This window comes from Oryza sativa, chromosome 6, assembly GCF_034140825.1.
Source record: "Oryza sativa Japonica Group chromosome 6, ASM3414082v1".
Taxonomy (NCBI): Eukaryota; Viridiplantae; Streptophyta; class Magnoliopsida; order Poales; family Poaceae; genus Oryza; species Oryza sativa.
In genome coordinates this window covers 5,073,899-5,098,290 of record NC_089040.1, presented here as the reverse complement: position 1 = coordinate 5,098,290, position 24,392 = coordinate 5,073,899, and the positions used below count along the sequence as shown (strand labels likewise).

The 24,392-nt window shown below is 47.4% G+C and overlaps 1 protein-coding gene across 3 annotated transcripts; it reads right to left on the bottom strand.

The window, feature by feature from the left end:
- Positions 1–469: 469 nt before the first annotated feature.
- On the bottom strand, positions 470–7,098 carry LOC9270361 (auxin response factor 16-like). 3 transcript variants are annotated; one of them, NM_001424866.1, is made up of 13 exons: positions 6,580–7,098; positions 6,216–6,328; positions 6,029–6,124; positions 5,875–5,931; positions 5,634–5,789; positions 5,448–5,532; positions 5,117–5,207; positions 4,874–5,038; positions 4,589–4,784; positions 4,203–4,341; positions 2,060–3,747; positions 1,169–1,359; positions 470–1,084 (listed from the first exon to the last, which is right to left on the bottom strand). In NM_001424866.1, exons 1-13 carry the CDS (start codon positions 6,623–6,625, stop codon positions 940–942), a joined length of 3,168 nt encoding a protein of 1,055 aa, NP_001411795.1. In that variant the 5' UTR covers positions 6,626–7,098; the 3' UTR covers positions 470–939. The 3 variants fall into 3 exon arrangements, with proteins under 3 accessions (NP_001411795.1, XP_015643021.1, XP_015643022.1); XM_015787535.3 differs by having other exon boundaries at positions 499–1,084; positions 5,875–5,927; positions 6,580–6,934; XM_015787536.3 differs by lacking the exons at positions 5,875–5,931; positions 6,029–6,124; positions 6,216–6,328; positions 6,580–7,098 and having other exon boundaries at positions 499–1,084; positions 5,448–5,549; positions 5,634–5,779.
- Between the last annotated feature and the right edge of the window lie 17,294 nt (positions 7,099–24,392).

The following is a 24,392-nucleotide window of genomic DNA, read 5'->3' as shown; positions in this document are numbered from 1 at the left end:
AGTGCTAAAATTTTGGTTTTTTTTTTGCTATTGGTATATTTTGGCAGCAAACCAAACACTAACAAAATACTATTCAAAGTACCAAACAATTTGGTAGGGCACATTTTGGCTTCAAACCAAAATGGCCCGAGAATTTGCAATAAAAGAATTGGATGGATCCATCACTAGTTCAGTACATGAACTCGCTAAGATTTGTGCAATTTATATGAAAATGGGTTGGCTTCGTTTGAATTTTTGGAAGTTTGCATTAGCACAAATCTTAAAGCACATATAAATGGCTTAGATTTGGTTTAGAGTACTGGTTCAAGCAAAATCATCTTTTAGTATAGCTATCTTTGGGTAAATTCGGATTCAATTATAAACCAGGATGTGAACACTGAGCACCCTCAACTGGGGACTCATCAACATTGGAATGAACAGAAATCGCTGCACATCTCTCGGGAAAAGAAAAAGGAAAAGGAAAACGATAGCCAAAAGTGCTGCACTATATATGTACTGTTTCTTCAGACAATAGAACGCCTTTGGCCATACAACTTTTTACTTCTGTAGTGGAAACACCAATAGAATCATCCGAGTATTACATTGGGAGATACAACAGCATGTATATACGGTCAGATTGTTTATGAACTTGTAAGATTACAATGAACAAGTCCCAGATAAACATAGGTAGCTTATGAAACTGAAAATCAGTTCTGTATGCCGAAAAGAAAAGAAGAAATTAATCTGACTATGAGGATAGGTTGCCAGTTTTAGTGTGAACAAAATGTCAAGAGCTCCATAACAAGGCGGTTCACTGAACATCCTCCGCCTAATCGAAGCATTTTGATCAATTTGTCAGTGAGTTGGCTCTAGATCCCTAGGTGTGTATTTGATCCTTGAGTCTCTCAAGTATCCTTAAAAAGAATGGTAAGGATAATTTAGTATTTACTGTCAGGAACCTCAACCTCTCCATGCATTTGCATCATCAGAGGCACTACAGGCCTGTGTTTGTGGAGGGACGCCACCAAGGTCACCATCCAAGCTCATCTGTTGTACTTCAGCAGCTGAGAGTATTTTGATGCTCTTCACACAGCCCACAAATTCCCTGCATATCAAGTTTTCTAAATCATCAGGAGGGGCTAGCTATAGAATTGTATTGGATCCAAGAGGAGGGAAGGGAAGCACTTACTCCCAAGGGTCGTCGCCGACAAGAAGGATATCATTCTCATGATCAACATAGACTAGCTTCCAATCCATCCTATATGGATCTTCAAGTTGACCTTGGATACCAAACATGCATGCAAGATCATGCCTAAGTTCATCATAATCTCGATATCTTGTGATATCAATTGATCTCCCCACAGAACCACGCTTTTGAACCTTCATGAAGATAGTTTGCCACATAAGAGGACAGTTTGAGAATAAAGGATAATAGTTGGATCGTTAAGCCATTGTTTGGCATAGAAATTTGGAATAAATGATGATGCTCCAGAACATGAGCAGGAATGCAGGATGTTTAGTTCTCGCTAAACCTGACCAACATATGTTCCCCCAAAAAACATGACCAACATAGACATGAAAGGCAGCAAAAATATCACAAACAACGTTTAACATTTCTGGAGTTACATTATTAGTATGTGCCAACTGATGTCAGGAATCATTGGTGGGTCATCTAGCTACATGTTACCCTATAGTTTGTGTCTGAGAAATGCTAGTCAATGCCACGCTCATCTGTGGGTCAGGGCCCACTTGTCATGTTCAAATTGGTTGTCAATTTTTTAAATCACAAACGATAGAATGACACATGTATCCGAAAATTCATTGGTCCTATTCAACGACATTGATAGTTCACAAAAAAAAGATGCAGGCGATATCTAACTTAGTGATTAATTGATTACTAACAAGAACAATTCAGGTTTTCTAACTTAGCCCTCTGATCTTGAATCAAGCAAAACTTTCTCAAGCTAGACATGTATGCACCCAATAAGGTAGCTTTTGATATGTGCATTTTCACAATTTTGAAAGATCGCAGACAAATGTAGGTCCAGAATAAATGTGTCCTCAAAAGAACTGTACCAACCTTAGTGAAAGTTCTCATCCGTTGTGTTTGATTATTCCACAAACCTTGGCTTGGCATTCCGGCATCAGTAACAGCAACGTCACTTGAACATCCAGGCTTAAAGGACATGTCAGGCACACCAAATGACTGGGAACTGAATGCAGCAGATGATAGCTCATTCTCGACATCCCTGTGATCCCTTTGTCCAGAAGTCAGAGTGCACATGCCCTTTCCTGAAGCCATACCTCTTGACAACAGGGCATCTGGCATCAATGCGTCCACATTTTCCGCAATAAGAAAGTTATCTCTTGGATCAACTTGAACATTGTTATCCAAACAAACTGGAGGGAAGGAAAAACCTTCTCGTGGGCTCTCGTCTAAACAAAAGGAGGTAGCAGATGATGCATCAAGTTGATCAGAAACTGGATGTCGGTTATGTATAGGGACTGTTTCTTTGCTCTGTATGTCATTCTTAATTCGATTATCTGGCTTGCTTTGAATTTCCTGAAGTAAGTTGTCAATTTGTGGTGTTGCCACCATGTCAGTTAAATTTCTGCTTCCTTGGTTTGCCCTACTCAGCGAATTTATTGGAGAAATACGGCTGGTGGATGGAGCAGTTGAACTGGATGGATCCCCACTCTCAGCAAGTGCCGAATGTGATCTGACAAGTTGCTGGGGCGTCAAAGATCCTGTCATGTGGTTTAAAGGAGCTTGCTGCGATGGTGATTGCTTGAGTTGACCAATAGAATCAGACCCACCAAATTGATGTTGCAAAATTTGTTGCTGTAGAATTTCCTGGCTTTTCTGAGACAATTGTTGAATCAACTGGGACTGATGTTGTGGGTTCAGCTGAGATAGCATGTTTTGTTGTTGAATCTTTTGAAGCAGCTGCAGCTGTACTTCTGGTTGTGATAGTTGTTGCAGTTGCAGTTGCTGTTGCTGTTGCTGACTCTGTAGGAGGGCCTGCTGATATTCGGCTGCTTGCTGGACTTGAGATGTCTGAGTTAGTGTGGGCTGCTGCAAAGAACCTGCAATTGGTAATCCTGTCAACCCTTGGCGATGAGTAGGTGACTTGGGTAAACCTAACTGTTGTAGCTGCGATGAAGATGGTGGGAAAATCTGGTTTAACATTTGTGCTTGTGAGGCAACCTGCCCACCTGAAGTCTGTTCTTTCAGCTTGTGCTGTTCCACTGAATGCAGACTTGAAGCAGCCTTCAACTGCTGTGCCGGTTGTGACTGCTGCCGCTGGAGATGTTCTTGCTGCTGCTGCAAGTGAATGGCGTTCTGCTGCAGCAACTGGGCTTGATGTTGCTGTAAAACCACAGAACTTTGCTGCGATGGCTGGACCTGCTGCTGTTGTGATAGTTGGTGTGGCTGCTGTTGATGTTGAGACATTACAGGGTGATCCACTTTTGAGCCAACCTGTAAATTAGGTAAAACCATATTTTGTGCCTGTGTGTTCAATCTTTTTGTTGGGTCCTCGTTGCTACTACCCATCACATCCTGCATAGCCAATGCATTGGAGTTCAAGTACGGTGATTGCACTGTTTGGGACGCAGCTGTTAGCATCTGAGGATTCTGTTGCATAGCCATCCATTGGACTAGGCTCAGACCTGGAAATAATGCACTTTGCACATCTTTCAGGGCAAAGTCATCAGCAAGCCATGGCATGGCTCTTTTGAAAGCACTCTCAACTTCATTTTCATCATCTGCAAGTTTTAGCAATTTTCATATGAGGCCCAAACTAATCTTAAGAAAATGCAAGCAAAATTTGCAAGGAAGTTAACTTGTACACAGGTAACAAACAACAAATCCACAGTTCTTGCTGATTATTAATATTTCAAGTTTATACACAATCAAGAAGCAACTACATTTAAGAGAATTGAAGTGTGTTTATGTGCTTTGGCTAGAACCTCTTGCTGTTAACAGATGCATCAAGTTCATATGCATGCAAGAAGCAAACCATTTTTAGTATAATGCGTATGCACGTTGGTGAAAATTAGGTTGCAGTGTTCTTTACAAGCTTAATGAGTTCAGCAAGAAGAGAATGACTGTATGATTGAAGCACTAATTCCCAAAGATCAAAATGATCTGCATATTACACTATTCCCTAAATAGTAATACTAGCTAATATATATATAATGTTGAGTGGAAGTATCTGTACCTGGCATTCCTGGCTGCTTAGGAAGTTTTGGCCTGAAAAATGGTGGTGGACAAATATAAAAAGGTGTCGCGACTGGTTCAATCTCCCATATTGAAACACGAGTGCGCCTCTCAGATGCTGTTGATTCATCCCAACCAACCTAACTTAGAAAGAGGAGGTGAAGTCAGGGAAGGTTTTGTATAATATGCTAAACAAACTTGCAAACAACAATTCTATAGGGTGTTAGGCAATCTTATTTCAAAGATTTCTTCAAAATGAGGTTGAATTTTCTAATTTAATACAAATAATTAATCCAGATATTTTGTTATTTCTTACAGATCATAGATGAGAATGAGATGTATGAATGTGACACATTGCAGAACTAAAAGAAGAAAAGAGTAGCACACCTGAAGGTTTCGCCAATGAGAGTTCTTCCAGCGCACTGGATCCAAGTCACCAATACCTGTGATTGTTCCCATATATCTTCGAACCCCTGAATCCTCTGTCTCAAACAGCATTCTGAACCGCATTCCAAGAGATACTTGTGTATACAAAGCCTTGTTATATTTCGCTAAAGGAATGACAAATTCTGATGGACTTGCCCTATCAGAATAACAACAATGAGTTCATAGTCCCAAAGGGTAGCAGAGAGTGCATTGGGATAATGGGATATCAAGTAAGAACTATAATACCTTGGATTGTAGAAAATAGTAAATGGGCTACTGTTTGCAGCAGCATGTGCTGCAGCAGCTAGAATCCCAATGTGCATGCTATCACTTGATAGAACTGATGACGATAGAGCTGGTTGGGGTCTGGTAGCACGACGTATGCCTAATAGAAGCTGAGATTTCTCATCCCTGCAAACAAAAGATGTAGAATCAATATTTCTTGAAACGATTTAGACAAATCGATGCACTTGAATTTCAGTGTGCTACCTTATAAACAGAACTGAATCACCAGCTAGAAGCCTTTTTGTGCTGACAAAGACGCTCCAACCAGTTGTCAGAAGGTGCCTCTTTGGTTGACCTGCGTGTCCATGTGAAGGTACAGTAGTATACAGGTAAGTACAGAATGCAATTGATTGATCGGCCACCATGTCCCAGGACAGAGACATCCTTAGCAGTTCAAAGAAAAAGCAGGAAAACTAGATGCAAAGTGCTAACTAAGTGTAAGTAATGGGTCTGTCAAAAAAAATGTGGCAATGAAATAAATATAAAACCAAGTCAATGTACAGATATTCTCTGAGCAGTTAGCAGTTTGGCATACCTCGGTAAATGTGTCGAAATTTCCATGAAATATCATGCAGATCCTTGGCGATGAGCTCTTGTGCTGGTGGTTGCATGGTAAAGTCCTATCGAACATGTTATCCTGGTAAGGCAGGTATTCACTGCATCTGATAAATGCATAGTTCCATCAAAATTACTGCAAGGGTTATGAAGAAACTCTGCATACTAGTGGTGGAAATATCTTCTCCGCCGCACGACGTGGCACTGAAAATCCACCATGGGTACTTGTGTCGCTCGCCGTCAGCGTTTTGCAAAAGAACTCCGCTGGTTGCTTGTTTTGCTTCAGGCCCAGTTCAGATGCCAGCATTGCATCTCGATCATACTAAAACACATCCAGAAAACATATTTCAATTTCACGGAGATAAATAGTGTGTTCCCATAATCAAATAGATCATCATCTTACATACTTTATTGACTGGTTGAAGTGTCATCTGAGCATAAACTTCATCAGTTTCAGAATCTGCCTGAACAATAAAAAACATGTTGCGCGCACCCAATTAGCAAAGATGAAAAAGGAAAAACACAACTATAGCATCAAAGTGGAAAGTACTATGCACATACATGTAAGGTGAGACTCAGAAGTTTGCAGATCAGCTTAGACGGAAGAGAGGGATAACCAGGGATGTTGTCCAGCTCCTTGTGCATGGAAGCAGCAACCTAAACAAAGGCATACCAGAAAACAAGAAAATTTTCAGAAACTTGTCACGATTCAGCACATTTCAGACAGTAAGATGACAAAATTGTTCACCTGCTCGCTATGACCCTGAGGGAAGTACACGACGAGACTGCCCACCGGCGGCAGCGACACAAGAGGCCCGGCACAAGCATGCCATAGCTCCGAATTGATGGCTTTCTTCTCCCCTGCTTTGCAAAACCCATGCTCAGTTGTTACAGCAGTGTATCCAACCTCACACTACACAGCACACGCTAATGCGATAAGATTCATAGGGAGGAGGAGGAGGAGGCCATGAGCAAGGTTTCACTGCAAATGTGCGCTGCGGCAACGATGATGGCCATGAATTCGGCAAATGCTCAAGCAAAACGACCTGAATTTTTCTGAACAATGCAAAGGAAGCAAGCACATGAGCAAAGAGCAAAAGGATTCTTCTCACCTTCCCCTGGGGCGGGAGACACACCGGATGATCCCTGATCCTTCATCCCGGCGAGATCCCGATCCAAATCTCTCCTCCGGATACACGAATATCCGCCTCCTCCACCTTTTACCAACTTAGCCAGTGGCAGCAGCAGCAGCTAGGATAGGAGAGCTCTCCCCCTTTCCGCCTAAAGTAGGCGGCACGAGGCGGCGGCGAGTATAATATTCGGCACCAGGGGAGCGCCACTGCGAAGGGAGCAAAGCGTGGCCAAGCCTGACGAGCCCTCGCCACCGCCGCCGCCGCCGTGCCGACGCGACAGGTTCTCGCCCACGCGGCCTCCGCTCATCACACGCCGCCGCCGCCGCCGCCGCCTCCCACGAGCATCAGCGGACAGTACACCCAGCCTCTCACTCCGGCCACCGGCCGCCGTCGGGAACAGCGCGCGGCGGCGTGCCGGGTGGGAAGGATGGTTCGGAGAGAGAGAGTAGAGAGAGGAGGAGGAGGACGACGACGACGAAGCAAGTGGAGGAGGAAGCCGAGGAGGGAGACAAGATGGTGGGGTTTAAAAAACCCGGGGAGACGAGACGAGCGCCGCGGCGCGCGCGGCGTGCGTGGGGGCGCGCCGCAGCGGCGGGGGCGGAGCAAAGCGCAGTAAAAAAAAAAATGGCCGCGCGCGCGCGCGTCGCGGTTGGTTGGTCGCTGCCGATTCGGCGGCGCGGCCGCGCACGTAGACGTAGGCGGATCGCGACGCGACGGGGTGGTGTAGTACTGGTGTTCACCTAGAGCGACGCGTGCCGAGGGGTGCCGTGCCGTGGCGCGCCGCGCCGCGACGGCGAAGGCGAACGCGCGCGCACGTCACGGCTTTGGCACGGCGAAAGCGTGACGGGAACGCAGGTGTCGTGCGTGTTCGTGTTGCTAGTTTGTTACCGTGTTTAGCGATGAAATTTTGGGCGTGGAAGGGGAAGGAGGTGTTTTGTGGAGTGGAGTACTAATTAGGGAGGAACAGCAAGGTGGACAGGGCCACGTGGTACACCCTGCAACGGCACATGGTTGAGATGAGATGGAGAGCGGTCGCCTGTTACTGTTGGCCTTAAAAACTCTCTAGGTGAGTGTTGGTCCATTTCGCTGGGCATCCATGAATGTGAGAGTCATTACCAAGTGACCAACTGAGCATGAGAGCGACACCACACTATGCATTTTTTTTCATTCAAGTTAAGCTTCTAGATGACAGGATAACTTCTTGATAGGGTTATATTAATCAAGTAAGGGCATGTTTAAATACTCTATTGAAATTTTATAGACTGTCACATCGAATATTTAAACACATGTATGGATTAAATATAAACGAAAAAAATAACTAATTATAAATTATGAGTCGAATCTTTTAAGCCTAATTGCGCCATGATTTAACAATGTGGTGCTACAGTAAACATTTGCTAATGATGGATTGATTAGGCTTAATAAATTCGTCTCATGGTTTATAGGCGGATTCTATAATTTGTTTTGTTACTAGACTACGTTTAATAATTTAAATGTGTATCCGTATATTCAATGTGACACGCTAAAAATTTGCACCCATGTATCTAAACACAACCTAAACAAATACATTGATAATAAGCTGCTAACTCAGGAGTTATTATATTAGGACTAGTACCATATAGTAGTGCATGTTGATGGATTGATTGTTGATGCAGGGAAGTGGTGTAAGAGATGGAGATCGTCTGTTTTTTGGATCGACGCCCGTGGGATCCGGCCGGGGGCGCGGGCGCGGCGCCGGTGCGGCCCAGCCCCTGGGTGGACAGTTGACCGGAAGATAACTTCGATTCGCCCGGCCAGCAGGCGGGCGGCGTGCTTATCTAGCGGGATGCAGTTGAGAAGCTATATAGTTGTGCTTGGTCCTGGCTGTCGCCCTCGGAAGCCGGAACCACCACCACCACCGCCTCGCGGTCGCGGGCCATCCACGGATCCGCTCCAGTCAACGACTCCGACGCCCCCCCCCCCCACACGCGCGCGCGCGCGCACACACACGACGCAAACTCACGCATCCCACCCCACCACCAGCTTGCTTGCCCGCGCGGGGTCGCGGCCACGCGACCGCGGCGGCGGCTGGCTATCGCGAGGAGTTTGGCGGACGCGCGACGGATGCCCCCGCACGCGGCCGGCGGCCTCACGTGCACGCGCAGGAAGCCGTGCAGGGGGCCCGTGCGCCGATGCGTGTGCCGCTTTCCGCTAGCGCCGCATACATGTGCGCGGGGGTAGCTTGGTTTTTTTGTTGCCTCCTTTCCCTTTTGGCTAATGGAGTGAGAGATGGGCTGCTGCTACTAGGATGGCAATTTAACCCGTTTACCTATTTACCCGTAGGTAAAAACCCTCATAAAATTAGATTTGTTCTTCATTTAGTACTCATGGGATTTTTATTAGGTCAAAAACTATACTCAACGGGCATACGGGCATGGATAGTCACTACCCATACCTGCTTCGTCCGTTTACTCAAAAAACCAACTGACATGTGGGCTCTTAGTCAAATAAGTATAAATATCACCATCTAGGATTGGTGAACTTGTAATGCTTGTGTTGTTGAACTTCATATAATTGTACCCTTTCTTTAAATTGTGATAATATCTCAATGCTTGTGGAGACTTATGGTTGAACTGTTGAACTGTAAGTCTGTGACGGGTAAACGAGCATGTACCCGTGGGCAACCGGCATGGACAATGTTACCTGCCCGTCATGTAGTAACGAACATATCCGTATACATGTAGTCACTACCCATACCCGTCGTGTCCGACTGCCATCCCTAGTGCAGAGTGGAGACATATACAAATTACACCTCCACTACAAAATCGAGCTGTTGCAGAGACACGCGCGGACCAACTTGTGCTAGTAACAGCTCGAGTTCTGCCGTTGTTTGAATCTCGATTATTGGTGATCGATTCATCGGAGTATAAGTTGTTCGTAATTGAAGTCATGCATGTGACTCGTTGACCTTGCTGCATTTTTTATGTATATAAAATAATAAAAACAAAAAGATGTCTGTCATGGATGGTGTCTGTATACTACTCGTATCTATCGGTGATCAAAGTATATATATGTTGATCGATCGATTGCACTACTGGAAAAGATTAACCGGCCGGGTCGGCACGAAACCTTCTTCGACAATGTGCAAAATAATGTACAGTTTCAGCCACAGCACGTACCACATTCTCTCCTTAATTAACTTGGTGTGTGTGAAGTTTAAAGCATGCAAGCACGAAGAATGCAAGTAGATTATAGGACGAAGTACTAATCATTGATCCCGTAAATTGGCCATAGGTACATACATTCATACACACGCCAGCTTAATGACAACAAATATAAGCAGGGCCGTAGTAATTAAACATCTCCTTCCTCCAAGCTTCCCATCACATGGATGCATGTATTCTGCACAAACCTAAAAGCCAAGACAAGCCTAGCCTAGCTGGAAAACAGATAAGTACACAGTTTAGCATATCTTAGTACTGCCACTAAATGGAAAAGGTTAAGACTAATTAACCCCCGGTTCTTGGGCCAGCAAACCATGCGTGCGTACGTACGTCGTACGTATATATTGGTACTAATTGCGCTTGCATCCTCATTAGCAGCACTAATCCCCATCTGCATTTGTTAATCTCTCTGTTGCTCAATGACAGCTGATCAATGAACTAGCAAAAGCCCGACAAACTGCCAAACGTTTTTAGCTAGCTAATTAACCACGCACCATTAAGGCTTGTAGTGGAATCTGCGTACAAACAGACGACAGCACTCCAGCCGAAAGCTAGGCCGCCCTGTCGAGTGCCGACCAAATTAAGCTCGATCAAATTGTTAATCTAGGTAGTACCGTACCTAATTAATCTGACCACAAAACAACAGAGATGATGACCAAACAGCTATAGAGTGAAGGGTCAAGACTGCACACATGCAACGATTCCTACCACTGATCACAACGCACGTCCGAGGATTTTGTCATGCTCTATACGTACACAATGCTAGTTTTACAATTTACAGCTAAGAGTACTCCAAATTAACCCAAAGTAGAGCATAATACTGACACATTTGTCCGTCATGCATGTCTAATTTAATTTATGTCCTTTTACGATACAGTAGAACGGTAACATAAACGAAATGTACTAAATTTGAATTTCGAAACTTAATTAGCTTTAGAATTGATTTTGGTTTTTTTTTAATTTCAATCATACCTATTTTCTAGCTTTGGTTTTTGAACCGCTAAACAAAAATATAAAAGTTTTTACACTTAAAATATAGGGTGAATAGTTAAAGTGATCCTCCAAGTTTCATGCAAGGATCAATTTAGTCCTTAATATTTCAATCTGTTCATATTAGTCCTTCAAGTTTTTATTTTAATTCAAATTTATCCTTGAACCCACATAACCAACAACTCTCTTAATAAATGACACTTATACCCCCCCTCATTCACATATATAAGAGAAAAAATTGCATGCTATGAATTCTTTTTATAGATAATGCATAGCAATTTATGTAAAACAAAAACAAATTATGTACTTGCAAGTGTATTCGATAGCTAGCCATTAGGCTCAAGTTCATGTGCACATGTTGAAATAATGGGAAGTATATATGCAATGTTGTTTATTTATTTTGGTTTTCTTTTTTCTAGTGTATAGTTGTATACAAATTAAGGGCAAAATGGATATTTTCTAATATAATTGTTGACTAGAAATGGCCATATGGCATATTAAGTGTGCCTAAGGATGATTTTAGGCCAAAACAAATACTTAGAGAACCTATGTAGACAAAATGAAACCTGAAGCACTAAATTGAGCTTTCGGTAAAACTTGAGTAACTGAATTAACTATTCACCCTAAAATATTTGTATTCTTTTCCTTCATATTTCTCTACAGCTTATCAGTCGTGACTCAACTAATTAGAGCTACAGTTTATTGTAGAAATTTAGAAAATATGAGATCGAAGGGATCCTCTGACTTGTGCATTTGATATTTTTTTTAATGGAAGGTATAATTGCTATGGATTTGGATCAGGCGTAGTAACTGTAGTCCACCTCTAGCTATTAGATTTGAATCCAATGGTCAAAATATGTCCGGGTACTGTAGATCAATGTAGTAAAATTGTCGAGTACATTTACCTTACTAGCATCAATCAAAGCTAACGATCTAGTCCGTTCATCAACAAAATGGGAAGCTCCTCTTAGGTTAATTTGCAGTTCCTATTAAAACTGCGTGTAATCCCAATTCAGTTGCTAGCTAGTGCAAGCTTTACGCAGTAGGCACCCGATGGAGTCAAGCGTCAGAGACAACAAGAGTACACACATGCAATGATTCCTACGCTTGATAGCCGCGCACGTCCGAGGATCCTGTCTCCTGCTCTTCCCGCGCCGTGCGTGACACCAGCGAGAACGCCGGCGGCGCGACTGGACAGCGTGGACACCATGTCTCTCCATCCACCGCGGCCGGCGCGAGGCCACCGGCCGCTAACCGTGTACTTCATTTGTCTCAAAATAAACTAACCTCGTATGATATGTAGTATACATGAGATTTGTTTATTTTGAAACCCCTCCGTATATAGCATACACGAGATTGGTTTATTTTGGAACGGATGGAGGACGTGAGTTGCGACATGGTTGGATTTGCGAGGTGCGAGCCGTGCGAGTAGAGGAGGGGGGCCGGTCTAGCGGCGGTAGAGCAGGGACCCGGCAACGGCATGTGCCGCTGCCCTTGCTCGCCATGGACGCCATGTGCCCCCCGCTTTGCTAGCTTCCTCGATCGCTTGCTTGCTCGCACATCGCGTCGTCGTTCGCGTTGGACCACGGCCTGATTAATTAAGCAGCAGTGGTTACATTAGATTATTAAGCGGCGTCATGTGTTCTTATACAAGCCGTGATTTGGGTTGGTAGCTTGGAAGTGATCGATGGCAGCTGCAATCTGATACGGATCAGTAGTATTTTTGGCCCTGGACTCGAGCTACTGAATGGATCAGGTAGGGGCCCAAAGCGTCAGGCAGGCCGTGTTCAGGTTCAGGTTAATTCAGGCCGTGTCTAGCTCCAGGTGCATGCATGCGATCAGCGTGTGACAGGGCTGTAGATTTGGACCTGGGATCAGCGAAAGCCAGCGACATCTCAACAACCACTTGGGCACTGCGGATTTTGGGGTTACGTCATGCTACTACTACTGAAATCTCTGGATCTTCGCTGTCAGATTCATAACACTTTTCATTAAAGTATACTGACACGCAGAGATCTGATGCTGTCGACTTGACCAAAAGAAAATGAAAGAAAGTAGTTAGAGTTTACAGTGGCACAGTACAGTGTGTGTGTGCTGGGCAACTGATGCGAAATGAAAGCTCAAGGCTGTTTAGTCCTACCTTTTTTTAATAGATAACGCCATTGACTTTTTTTCACATGTTTGACCATTCGTCTTATTTAAAAAATTTACATAATTATAATTTATTTTGTTATGAGTTGTTTAATTACTCATAGTACTTTAAGTGTGATTTATATCTATATATTTGCATAAAATTTTTGAATAAGACGAATGATCAAACATATGAAAAAAAGTTAACGGCGTCATCTATTAAAAAACGGATGGAGTAGTTACAGGTCCCAGCTCGAGCTGCCAGGAGTAGTAGCTAATCTTGAGATCTCACGTTCCATCTCGTGCTGTCCAAATCGACCTACCTATAGCTCAGAGGTGGTTGATCGAGTGAATGCATCCATGACATGGCCATATGTATGATTCTTTACCTACTGTGCACAAGCTGCAATCACACAAAGTTTAGGGTTTACACTTCAGAGTGCTCCAAATACATACGCCTAGATCGATGCAGGCAGGCGTCTAGATCTCGATCGGTCCTGTCCTTGATGCCCAAATGAATGGATTATGGATGTCTGTCCTTTAATTGCACAACTACTAGTAGACTGTACTACATCTGTTAGGGTGTGTTCGGATGCCCCTTCTCTCAACTAGAGATGACAACGGGGACCCATAACCCGAGACCCGATGGGTTTTTACTTCATTAGGAGGCAAATGTGTTTTAAATAATGTACCCATGGGTCTGTTATCGGGCAGAAACTTCACCCATCGGGTGGGCCGGGTACTAGAACGTTTTCTATCCACCCTAACCCATTAACCCATGGGTGAAAAATACCCATAGGCCTCAGCCCAGCAAATATGTGCAGCCCAAGGCCCAACAACAACCCTAGGTATAAAAACCTCCCACCCACTTCCTCTCTCTCACTCCCTCTCCCTCCCCTGTAGCCTGTAGGGTGGACAGCCGACCGCCGCCCGCGCCACCTACGTCGCCGCACGCCGAGCCCGCGCTCGCCCGCGCTGCCACGCGCCCGCGCAGAGCTCGCCCACGCTACCCCGCCGCCGCACTCCACCACCGCACGCGCCGCACGCCATCCTCACGCCGCTGCACGTAGTACAGGCCCACGCGTCGCCATCCCGTGGGTCGTGGCTGGGGGAAGCTAGCTGGCGCGCGCACACGACGCCACTGTCCTCGCCGCGCGCACGGAGGCCACGACCGACGCCCGACGCAAGCCGAGGTGCCGAGGCCACAACCGCGTCGTCATCTCTCACCCCCTGGCCTTTGTGTGACTGTGTGAACACTTGAACTCCAAAACATGTATATGTGGCTGTTGTTGACTATTTAGGCTGTAATGTTGTGTGCCATTGAATTGGTTGGAATGTTGCTGGATTGAGAGTTTGAGACTAGATGATGGATGTATCTTGAGAGTTTGAAACTTAATGGGTTATATTATATCATTGTTCGAATTATCAGTTGATTTGTTGGCTGTGCAATGTGGCCGGATGGTTTGTTTATGTGCCCTTTAATCCTAGTTTGTAAAAATCTTTGCTATGGTGCTACACTGGTGTCTAACTAATGGATTGGTGTGCTCAATTTGATAGCTCCAATGGGTATGGGTACCCGTCACCCGTGTGGGTGTGGGTATGGGAGAATTTTTCACCCGTGAGCGGGTGTGGATACTAGAGCAGGCGCATTTCATTTCAATGGGTGTGGGTATGGGGTATGCGAACCCGATGGGTACGCACCCGTTGTCATCTCTACTCCCAACCCCTCTACTTTATTTTCTTGGTTCATGTTCGTAAGCCGACTGTTAACTTACAGCCTACTTTACATCTCTCCTCTCTCCTCTCATCCATCTCAGCATTTAGTTTTCTTACAGCTCTCTATTATATTTGTTCTTATATGGTATTATAGCAAAAGAAAAAAATAATAGGATTAAGATAAGGTCGACGTGCCCCGTAAATGCCACGTAGAACGGAACACGGTCAAAACCATGCAGAGAGGTAAATTGATTCAGTTTTAAGAGTTGAAGTAGCCTTGCATCTGGTTTTAGACCGGGGCGATTGTTGAGTGACGCAAAATGGACTTTGCCCTTCGTGAAATGAAAGGAAACAAGTTCCCCAGCCGTCCTTTTTGGTCCGTGAAATGAACTCGGGCCTTCTGAATTCTGAACTCCCGTTCGTAGGCCCATTCGGCCGCTATGTTCGTTTTTAGCTGTTGCCAAAAAGTTCTTATTTTACCGTACAAAAAGTTTTTATTTTGTCAATGCGTTATTTTGGTTGATTAAGTTAGATTAAAGCTACGCAAATTACATTTTTTTGGGAAGATTATTTCATAGCACTTCATCTCATATTTTCCTGAACGAAAAATTATTTCAACTTGGTCATGAAAAAGGTACTGTAGTAGATAGGGAAAGGAGTTCAAACCTGATCGTGAATTTAAAAAAAAGGTTACACTTTCTCATAACAAACATTGCATCGTTCTAAATACGAAGAAATGTTGCACTACAGAAGGATTTGATTCTCAGCCGATCTCAGTCAACACTCAACCCAACATGATTCAGCGACCGAAATTCCTGGTCACGAAAGACTGAAAGAGGTACATTAATTAGTACAAAATTTATGCCATATTTGAAACATGCGTGGATTTCCTATTCCGCTTGGAATTGACGACGAATCGCCAGCAATTATAAATAAATATACAGTTGCCAAAACAGAAAAAATGTACTATTTCTTCATCTCTGAATCTCTGGTATCCCATAAACAAGCAGTACATGGTTCACGTGCTGCAGATTCGAATAATACCAGCTATACATGCATACTAAGGGCTGGTTTGGTTTGAGGCCTAAATTAGGCTTACCAATATTTGGCAATTTTAATAGTGTATAGTGTCTATTTGGTTTGAAGCCAAATTTTGGCATGCCTAAGAAAATTGGCCATTTCAATAGTGAACTTAGGCTATTTTGGCTTCAATCCAAACACAACTTTACCTTACCAAAATTAGTCATACCAAAACTTGCCAAAATTTGGCACTGACAAAATTTGATAAGGCCTATTTAGGCCACAAACCAAACCAACCTTAAATACATAGGCTGTGTGTAGTTGGATCCAAAGTTTGGATTTTGGTTGAAATTAAAGATGATGTGACTGAAAAATTATGTGTGTATGACAGGTTGATGTGATGGAAAAGGACTGAAGTTTGGATCCAAACTTTGGATCTAAACATAGCCATATTTCTGAGGCCGTTCCAAAGTTTTTTTTTCCAAACTTTCAACTTTCCATCACATCAAACCTTTCATACACACAACTTTTCAGTCACATCATTTTAATTTCAACCAAACTTCTAAACTTCAGTGTGAACTAAACACAGCCAAAGTTCTGATCTGCAGTTTTATTTTTGTTGGATTCGCTGGTCCATGGCGTCATTCAAAAGGCATAATTTCTTGGTGGTTTGGTTCCCTGGACCGATCTTATGACCGATTCACTGAACATTTAACTGAACATATGGTGCAATTAGTGTCAGTACTTCTGAACAATTAAGCGTTCAGTTAGCTGTTGATTTGGTGTAAAGGGATTGGGCGAACCATGAGGTCCCTGCAAGCTGCTAATCAAGTCGAGAGTGGTCAATGTACTGCTGTTAACTAGTCGGCTGTGTCAATGACTCGATGTACTGATGTTACTATTACTGTAGTACTTTGACAACCTAAAGTAGACAATTTAGTGCTAGCACCTTTCTGGAGAAAAACGTGAAAATAGCTTTTGTACTATTAAGCATTGAGTTTGGCTGATGAAGTCTATGTGTGAAATCATTATCATGATTTTTATTTTGTGATAAAATAATTGGGTGTTGTGATGATTAATGTGATTGCAAAATTGGTGTTTCTGTTTGAAGTGCACAGGTGGTGTGACTTGGAGCTTCATGGCCGGCCTGACAGCACGAGGGTGATTAGACCCATCGTGACGGTCGGATCGACAAACTTTTGATTACAGTTGAATTCAGAGTGAATTATCTTTTCACAATAATTCTTCAACGTTTATGGTTTCTAATTGTCTCGTATGCGTATCATATATTGTGTTTTTTTAATATAAGTAAATTAAGGTTGTTTTTATATCCATGTTGCCAACTCCCTCTTTTCTTGTTTTCTCGTGTATGTTTTCTTAATTATTAAACGGTATGTTTTTTTTAAAAAAAGTCATATGAAAATTGCTTTAAAAAACATGCTAATATATTTTTCAAGTTTTTTAAATTATATGCTAATCCATCCTATCGTTTTGTATTCCCGGAGTAATGAGTTCACAACCCATACTTTCGAACACAACCTAAGTTAAGAAAGAACTTGCGCTTGAATATAACTTTTTTTTTCATCTGTATGCTTTGCTTGAGGTCATGAGAACATTGATGGTGATCGATGGGAATTGATGGGAGAAGTTGATGCCTAGATGATAAGGAGATCATGCATGAGGTCAGTATTGCTTTGAGGGTTAGTTTTGTTTCGAAAAAAGATTTGCTTTTTGGTAATCCTACCACTGACCCTTATAGTAGGATTGGTTTTGTTTTGATCCTACAACATGTAACAGTGAACAACGGTGGTTTTGTTTTGATCCTACAACATGTAACAGTGAACAACGATCTTGCAAAACCATAGTGAAGGTGAGAGAGAAAATGGAGCAGTACGTTATATAAGTGTTGTTGGTTTGGATACTATATTGTCTATGATGTAAAGTGGATAATTTTACGTTAGCACATTTTTAAGAAGCAAACGTGAAAATACTTTGGCACATAATAGTACTGACTAGCTTACGTATTTGGTTGACTTGTAAGATTATTTGTAAGAGAGAGGAAGGAAATGTGATAGACTCATAATCATTTGGATATCTTTTGGAAAAACCAATTGTTTGGAGGAGAGATATGTTGATCTATGAAGATTAGTAGATTAAAAATAATCATCTATCTTAGTCTTGTCTAAATTGTAAACGACATGGTCAAAGAGGAGGCTACGGCTCTGTTGGCAAGTTTGGGTTCCCAACCCAATCAGTATTTACAGAAAACGGGGTGATCCATTAGCACGTGATTAATTAAGTATTTGATAATTTTTTAAAAAATAGATCAATATGATTTTTTAAACAACTTTCGTATATAAACTTTTTACAAAAAAAACACACCGTCTAGCAGTTTGAAAAGCGTGTGCGAAAAACGAGGGTAGGGAGTTGGGAACCAGCTCTTGCATACAGAGCCTACGACTAGAAGACGATCACTATAATAAATGAGGAAAAAACAACAGGTCAACACATGATATATAGCCGTAGAGGTCGACGATTGCCATAGGCTTGTCGAAGGCATGACATGGGTAGCTCAAAGGTGTATGCGGTATTAGATCCAAATCTAATTAACCGGTCTTGAGTTGATTCTATCGAAGTCTACTTAGGTAGAGTGGTAGAGCAGTGGACGAACATATTGATGATGATAACAAAGTGCAAGGACGGAGGTGTCACTATATATAGGTGTGTGTACTGTTATGGTGTAAATTTTTGGGAATTGACATAGGCAAGAATTACAGTTGAAACTAACGGTGATATTCTAGACAAGAATAGGCACCAATGACCTATACTACAAGCAACTACTATAAGAACGAAAAATACCATATGTGATCTAAACTATAGCTATGCAGTGGTTTTATATGTGTTATTATTATTTTTTTGTACAATTATCAATATTACACTTAAGACATATGTAAATTGATAAATTATTATTAGGGTACTAATGACAAGATGACTAATATAAGAAAAAAAATAGAGACCGACGATAATAATTAGAAGAAATATGATATTAGAATAAGGTGAAACATTGGCTCCCACAAAGACACTCATGATAGTAACTTCTTTTACAAATCCTCTATTATAATGGTACTACCATTGTCGGTGACATGGGACCGGGAGTATCATGACTAGAGGCTTGGGCAGCCGCGATCACCCACGTGGCCTGACCCCCTCGGGGGGGTCGGGCCCGAGGGTGATGTGGCCGCCCCTCCCATTGTCTCCCCGAGGGGTCGGACTGCTCCCGTTTTGACCCCGAGGGCCGGGGCGCCCCGACCCCCTGTGGGTTTGGCGCCACGTATATGGGTTAGGTGAGCACAGCGGGGCTCACCTAACCGCATTTATTGCTGGTTGGACGAGCGCGTCACGCCGCATGTAATGCAGCGCAGCGCGCTCGCTTATCCGGTCCGTGACCGGGCGCAGCGTGTGACCGGTCACAGACTGGTCAGATCGCGGGTTAGGTGGTGGCAGGTGGCCTGTTACACGCCTCGCCCCGTCCCGTCGGATTGATGAGAGCCTCCAGGCACTTGTCCCTAGCCGGAGACGGCGTGCCAGCTCCTGAAGATGGCACGTCGGTCCCGGTCAGATATATGCCAGGCTTCATCCCAACCATTGCAAGGAAGTCATTGTATGAAGAAGGACAGATATGCAGCTTGCTAAACTGACGCGTGGTGGACGAGAGTGACCGGTCTGTGACTGGTCTGACGCCTGTCATGTCATCGGCAAACAACCGTGCTTCCACGTTGCACCTGCTTCCGACGGAGTGGAGGTTGGTATGACCCATCCCATCGGAGGGTCATTCAAACAGCAGCCATTGCAAATCTCCGCCCATTAATGAGGAAGGACAGGGCTATCCCGGTGTCAGATAAAAGTACGAGCCAAATCTTGCTCAAAGTAGGATGGGTCCCCACCCAAAAGAAGGGTAGGTAGAAATGGTATATGTGGTATCCCCTTGAGATATAAAAGGAGGACCATGCCTACCAAGAAAAAGGGAGAAAAAAAGAAGGAGAGAGGGGAGCTCGTAGAAAGGATGGGGAAAAAGAGTAGGGAGAGGGTCTCTAGAGTTCAAAGGCTCTTGCTCTCCAGCTCTTTGTCGCCACCTTCAGAGACAGATCCGCCAGAACACAGGAGTAGGGTATTACGCTTCTCAGCGGCCCGAACCTGTCTACATCGCCCGTGTCTTGTGCGTTTGCTCTCTCGCGAACCATTCCACAGATCAAGGGCTTAGAACCTCACTTAGCGCCCCCGGCCGAACCGGCAAAGGGGGGCCCGCGCGGTCTCCCGGTGAGGAGCCCCACGCTCCGTCATCTGGCGCGCCAGGTAGGGGGCGCGTGTGTTTTTCTAAGCTCTCATCCTCTTTCGTGTGCGCCAAGCTTTTCCCGTTCAGCCCAATGGCCGAACGAGCAAAAGCGCACAACCTCTCTCCGAGCGCTAGCGGTGACGACAGCGAGCAGAACCCGCGTCATCGAGCTCGTACTCCGCCGCCCCCCTCTCGCCGAAGTCTTAGGCGGGAGGAGGCGCTCGAGGGGGTCGAAAGATCCGCGACTTTGCCGCCCACGAGCGATGGAGAAGGACGGCGAGACGGGGAGCGTCGTCTCCTCGTCTACGGTGATGGCAGCACGCCCCAGGGCGCGCTCTAGGCTGCGGGCGCGCTCCTGCGTCACCCGCCCGTCGTCCCTGATCCAGAGACTCCAACTCGACGTTGGCTAGATGACGTGGCCAACTTGGTCATGACGGCGCAGCAGCGTTTAGGCGCCGGCGGGCGGTCCTCCGCCACCAAGGCCACTGGCGCTGCTACTGCGGCTCCGTGTCGTCGAGGCGGAGGGTGCGGCGAGCGGCGGCCGTTGCCCGCCGTTCGTCCGCCATTCCCTCGTCAATGCCTCCGACCCAAGAAGATGTGCGTGAGGGGCCGGATGCCCGCCTCAATATCGAGCGCCGGCGCAATGATCGCCGTGCTGCCCACGCATCGGAGGGCGCTTCCTCGTCCGGAGCGCCACTTCGGTCCGGGCACGGAGGCCAGCCCCCCGTGTCCCCGGTTGGCGTTGCCGGCTGTCGAGCCTTTGTGGCGAGCCTTCGGAACGTCCGTTGGCCCCCAAGGTTCTGGCCCACCATCACCGAAAAATACGACGGAAGCGTCAACCCCGCCGAGTTTCTCCAGATCTACACGACTGGGATCGAGGCCGCCGGGGGTGACGACAGGGTCATGGCGAATTTCTTCCCCATGGCCCTGAGAGGACAGGCGCGGGGTTGGCTAATGAACTTGCCACCCGCGTCGGTCCACTCTTGGGAGGATTTGTGCCAGCAGTTCACCATGAACTTCCAGGGCACATATCCGCGCCCAGGTGAAGAAGCGGACTTGCACGCGGTACAGCGAGGGGACGATGAGTCTCTTCGCTCGTACATTCAGCGGTTTTGTCAAGTCCGCAACACCATACCATGTATCCCTGCACACGCGGTGATCTACGCGTTCAGGGGGGGCGTGCGGCACAACCGCGTGCTCGAGAAGATCGCCTCCAAGGAGCCCCAGACCACTGCGGAGCTTTTTCAGCTCGCGGACCGTGTGGCTCGCAAGGAGGAGGCATGGACCTGGAACTCCACCGGTTCCGGTGTGGCAGCTTCAGCCGCCCCCGGATCCGCCGCTCGGTCAGGGCGGCGGGACAGGAGGAGGAAGAAGAGGTCGGCCCATTCCGACGACGAGGGTCACGTCCTCGCCGTCGAGGGCGCTTCGCGGGCCACCCGAAAGGGGAGGCCTGCGAGCGACAAAAAGAAGGAGGCCGGCGCTCCCAGCAGGGAGCGCCCGACCGGCAAGTGGTGCACCGTGCACAACACCTCCCTCCACGACCTCGCGGACTGCCGCGCGGTCAAAAGTTTGGCTGAGCGGACGAGGAAGTGGGAGGAGGAGAGGAGGCAGGAGCGCCGTGAGGGCAAGGCCCCAGCGGCTCCCTCTGGCAACCGGCGAAGTGAGGCCAAGCAGAAGGCCCCCGCCGAGGACATTGACGATGGCGACGATGACCTAGGGTTCCAGGAGCCTGGGGCCACCATCGCCACCGTCGATGGGGGAGCATGCGCTCACGTTTCTCGCCGGAGCCTCAAGGCCATGAAGCGAGAGCTTCTGGCCGCGGCCCCTACCCATGAGGCGATGCGGCAGGCGCGGTGGTCGGAGGTTGCCCTCACCTTCGACCAGACCGACCACCCGCCGTGCGTTGCCCGGGGAGGACAGATCGCGATGGTGGTTTCCCCCACCGTTTGCAACGTGAAGTTGGGGCGTGTCCTCATAGACGGGGGAGCAGCCCTCAACATCCTTTCCCCCACAGCCTTTGACGCCATCAAGGCCCCGGGGATGGTGCTCCGGCCGTCCCAGCCGATTATCGGTGTGACGCCGGGGCACACTTGGCCGCTAGGTCATATCGACCTCCCGGTCACCTTCGGTGGATCCGCCAACTTCCGCACGGAGCGGGTGAACTTCGATGTGGCGGACCTCAGTCTGCCCTACAACGCGGTCCTGGGGAGGCCCGCGTTGGTGAAGTTCATGGCGGCGGTCCACTACGCCTACCTCCAGATGAAGATGCCGGGCCCCGGTGGCCCCATCTCTGTCCATGGCGACCTCAAAGTCGCGCTTGCTTGTATGGAGCAGCGCGCGGACCACCTCGCCGCCGCGTCCAAGCCCGAGGGTGGCGACGAGAGGCTCGGCACCTCCGTCCCCGCCGCCCCGAGGCAGCGGATGATCACGTGCGACGAGGTCCCGGTCAAGGTTGCCCTGGGCGACGGCCCGTCCAAGACCACACGAATCGGTGGTCTGCTGGACGGCAAATAGGAAGACGCACTCGTCTCCTTCCTGCGGGCAAACGCTGACGTCTTCGCATGGAGACCGGCGGACATGCCCGGGGTCCCCAGGGAGGTGATTGAGCACCGTCTCGCCGTACGGCCGGGCGCAAGGCCGGTCCGTCAGAAAGTGCGGCGGTAGGCCCCGGAACGTCAAGCCTTCATCCGCGAGGAGGTGGCGCGACTTCTGGAGGCCGGATTCATCCGAGAGGTTATCCATCCGGAGTGGTTGGCGAACCCGGTCGTCGTTCCCAAGGCGAACGGCAAGCTTCGGATGTGCATCGACTACACCGACCTTAACAAGGCATGTCCTAAGGACCCTTACCCCCTACCACGCATAGATCAGATTGTCGACTCCACCGCGGGGTGCGACCTTTTGTGTTTTCTAGATGCATACTCTGGTTATCATCAGATTCGCATGGCTAGGGAGGATGAGGAAAAAACTGCATTCATTACCCCCATAGGAACTTATTGTTATACGACAATGCCTTTCGGGTTAAAGAATGCAGGTCCTACTTTTCAATGTACTACTCGAATTTCTTTGGGTAGCCAAATAGGACGTAATGTTGAGGCCTATGTTGATGACTTGGTTGTGAAAACACGCAACCAAGAGACCTTACTCTCGGATCTAGCGGAAACTTTCGAAAGTCTCCGCACCGCCTGCATAAAGCTGAACCCCGACAAGTGCGTGTTCGGCGTGCCTGCGGGCAAGCTTCTCGGGTTCTTGGTCTCTGCCCGAGGCATTGAGGCCAACCCCGAGAAGGTACGAGCTATAGAGCGGATGCGCCCCCCCAGCAAGCTTAGGGATGTGCAATGTGTCACTGGCTGTATGACCGCCCTAAGTCGATTCATATCGAGGCTGGGAGAGAAGGCGCTACCCCTATTTAAGCTCCTCAAACGCTCCGGGCCGTTTATCTGGACGGAGGAGGCTGAACGGGCCCTCACTCAGTTGAAGGCGTACCTCAGTTCTCCCCCAGTCCTGGTCGCCCCGGAGCCAGATGAGCCGTTGCTACTTTACCTGGCGGCAACCCCGCAGGTGGTCAGCGCGGCGTTGGTCGTGGAGCGTGACGAGGACGACCCTCGCTCCGCGCATCCCCACCCTGTGTCAACTCGACCCGGGAGAGAGCAGGGAGGAGAGGCCCCCGAGCCGAACGGTGGCCCAAGGCCCCCGACGGCCGGAGCTGGCCCTCCGCCCGCTTGTCCAAAGGTGCCAGGCGCCCCCGACCCCCAGTATGGCCACGGGGCCACTGCGGGAAGGCCGCGCCTGTCGCCTTCTGACCCCGAGGTCGTCGGCACAGAAGCCGAGTGCGCCCCGCGCGGCCTCTCGGAGCGTGACGAGGACGACCCTCGCTCCGCGCATCCCCACCCTGTGTCGACTCGACCCGGGAGAGAGCAGGGAGGAGAGGCCCCCGAGCCGAACGGTGGCCCAAGGCCCCCGACGATCGGAGCTGGCCCTCCGCCCGCTTGTCCGACGGTGCCAGGCGCCCCCGACCCCCAGGATGGCCCCGGGGCCACTGCGGGAAGGCCGCGCCTGTCGCCCTCCGACCCCGAGGTCGTCGGCACAGAAGCTGAGTGCGCCCCGCGAGGCCTCTCGGACGAAAAGCGCCCTGGAGATGCGGCCCCTAGTGAAGAAGATCGGCCCCGCCGAAAGGTGCAGCGGCCCGTCTACTTCGTTAGCGAGGCCCTCCGGGACGCTAAGACCCGATACCCTCAGGCCCAGAAGATGCTTTACGCTATTATGATGGCTTCGAGGAAGTTGCGCCATTATTTTCAGGCGCATCGGGTCACGGTGGTTACGTCTTACCCCCTCGGCCAAATCTTGCATAACCGAGAGGGTACTGGACGGGTGGTGAAATGGGCAATCGAACTCTCTGAGTT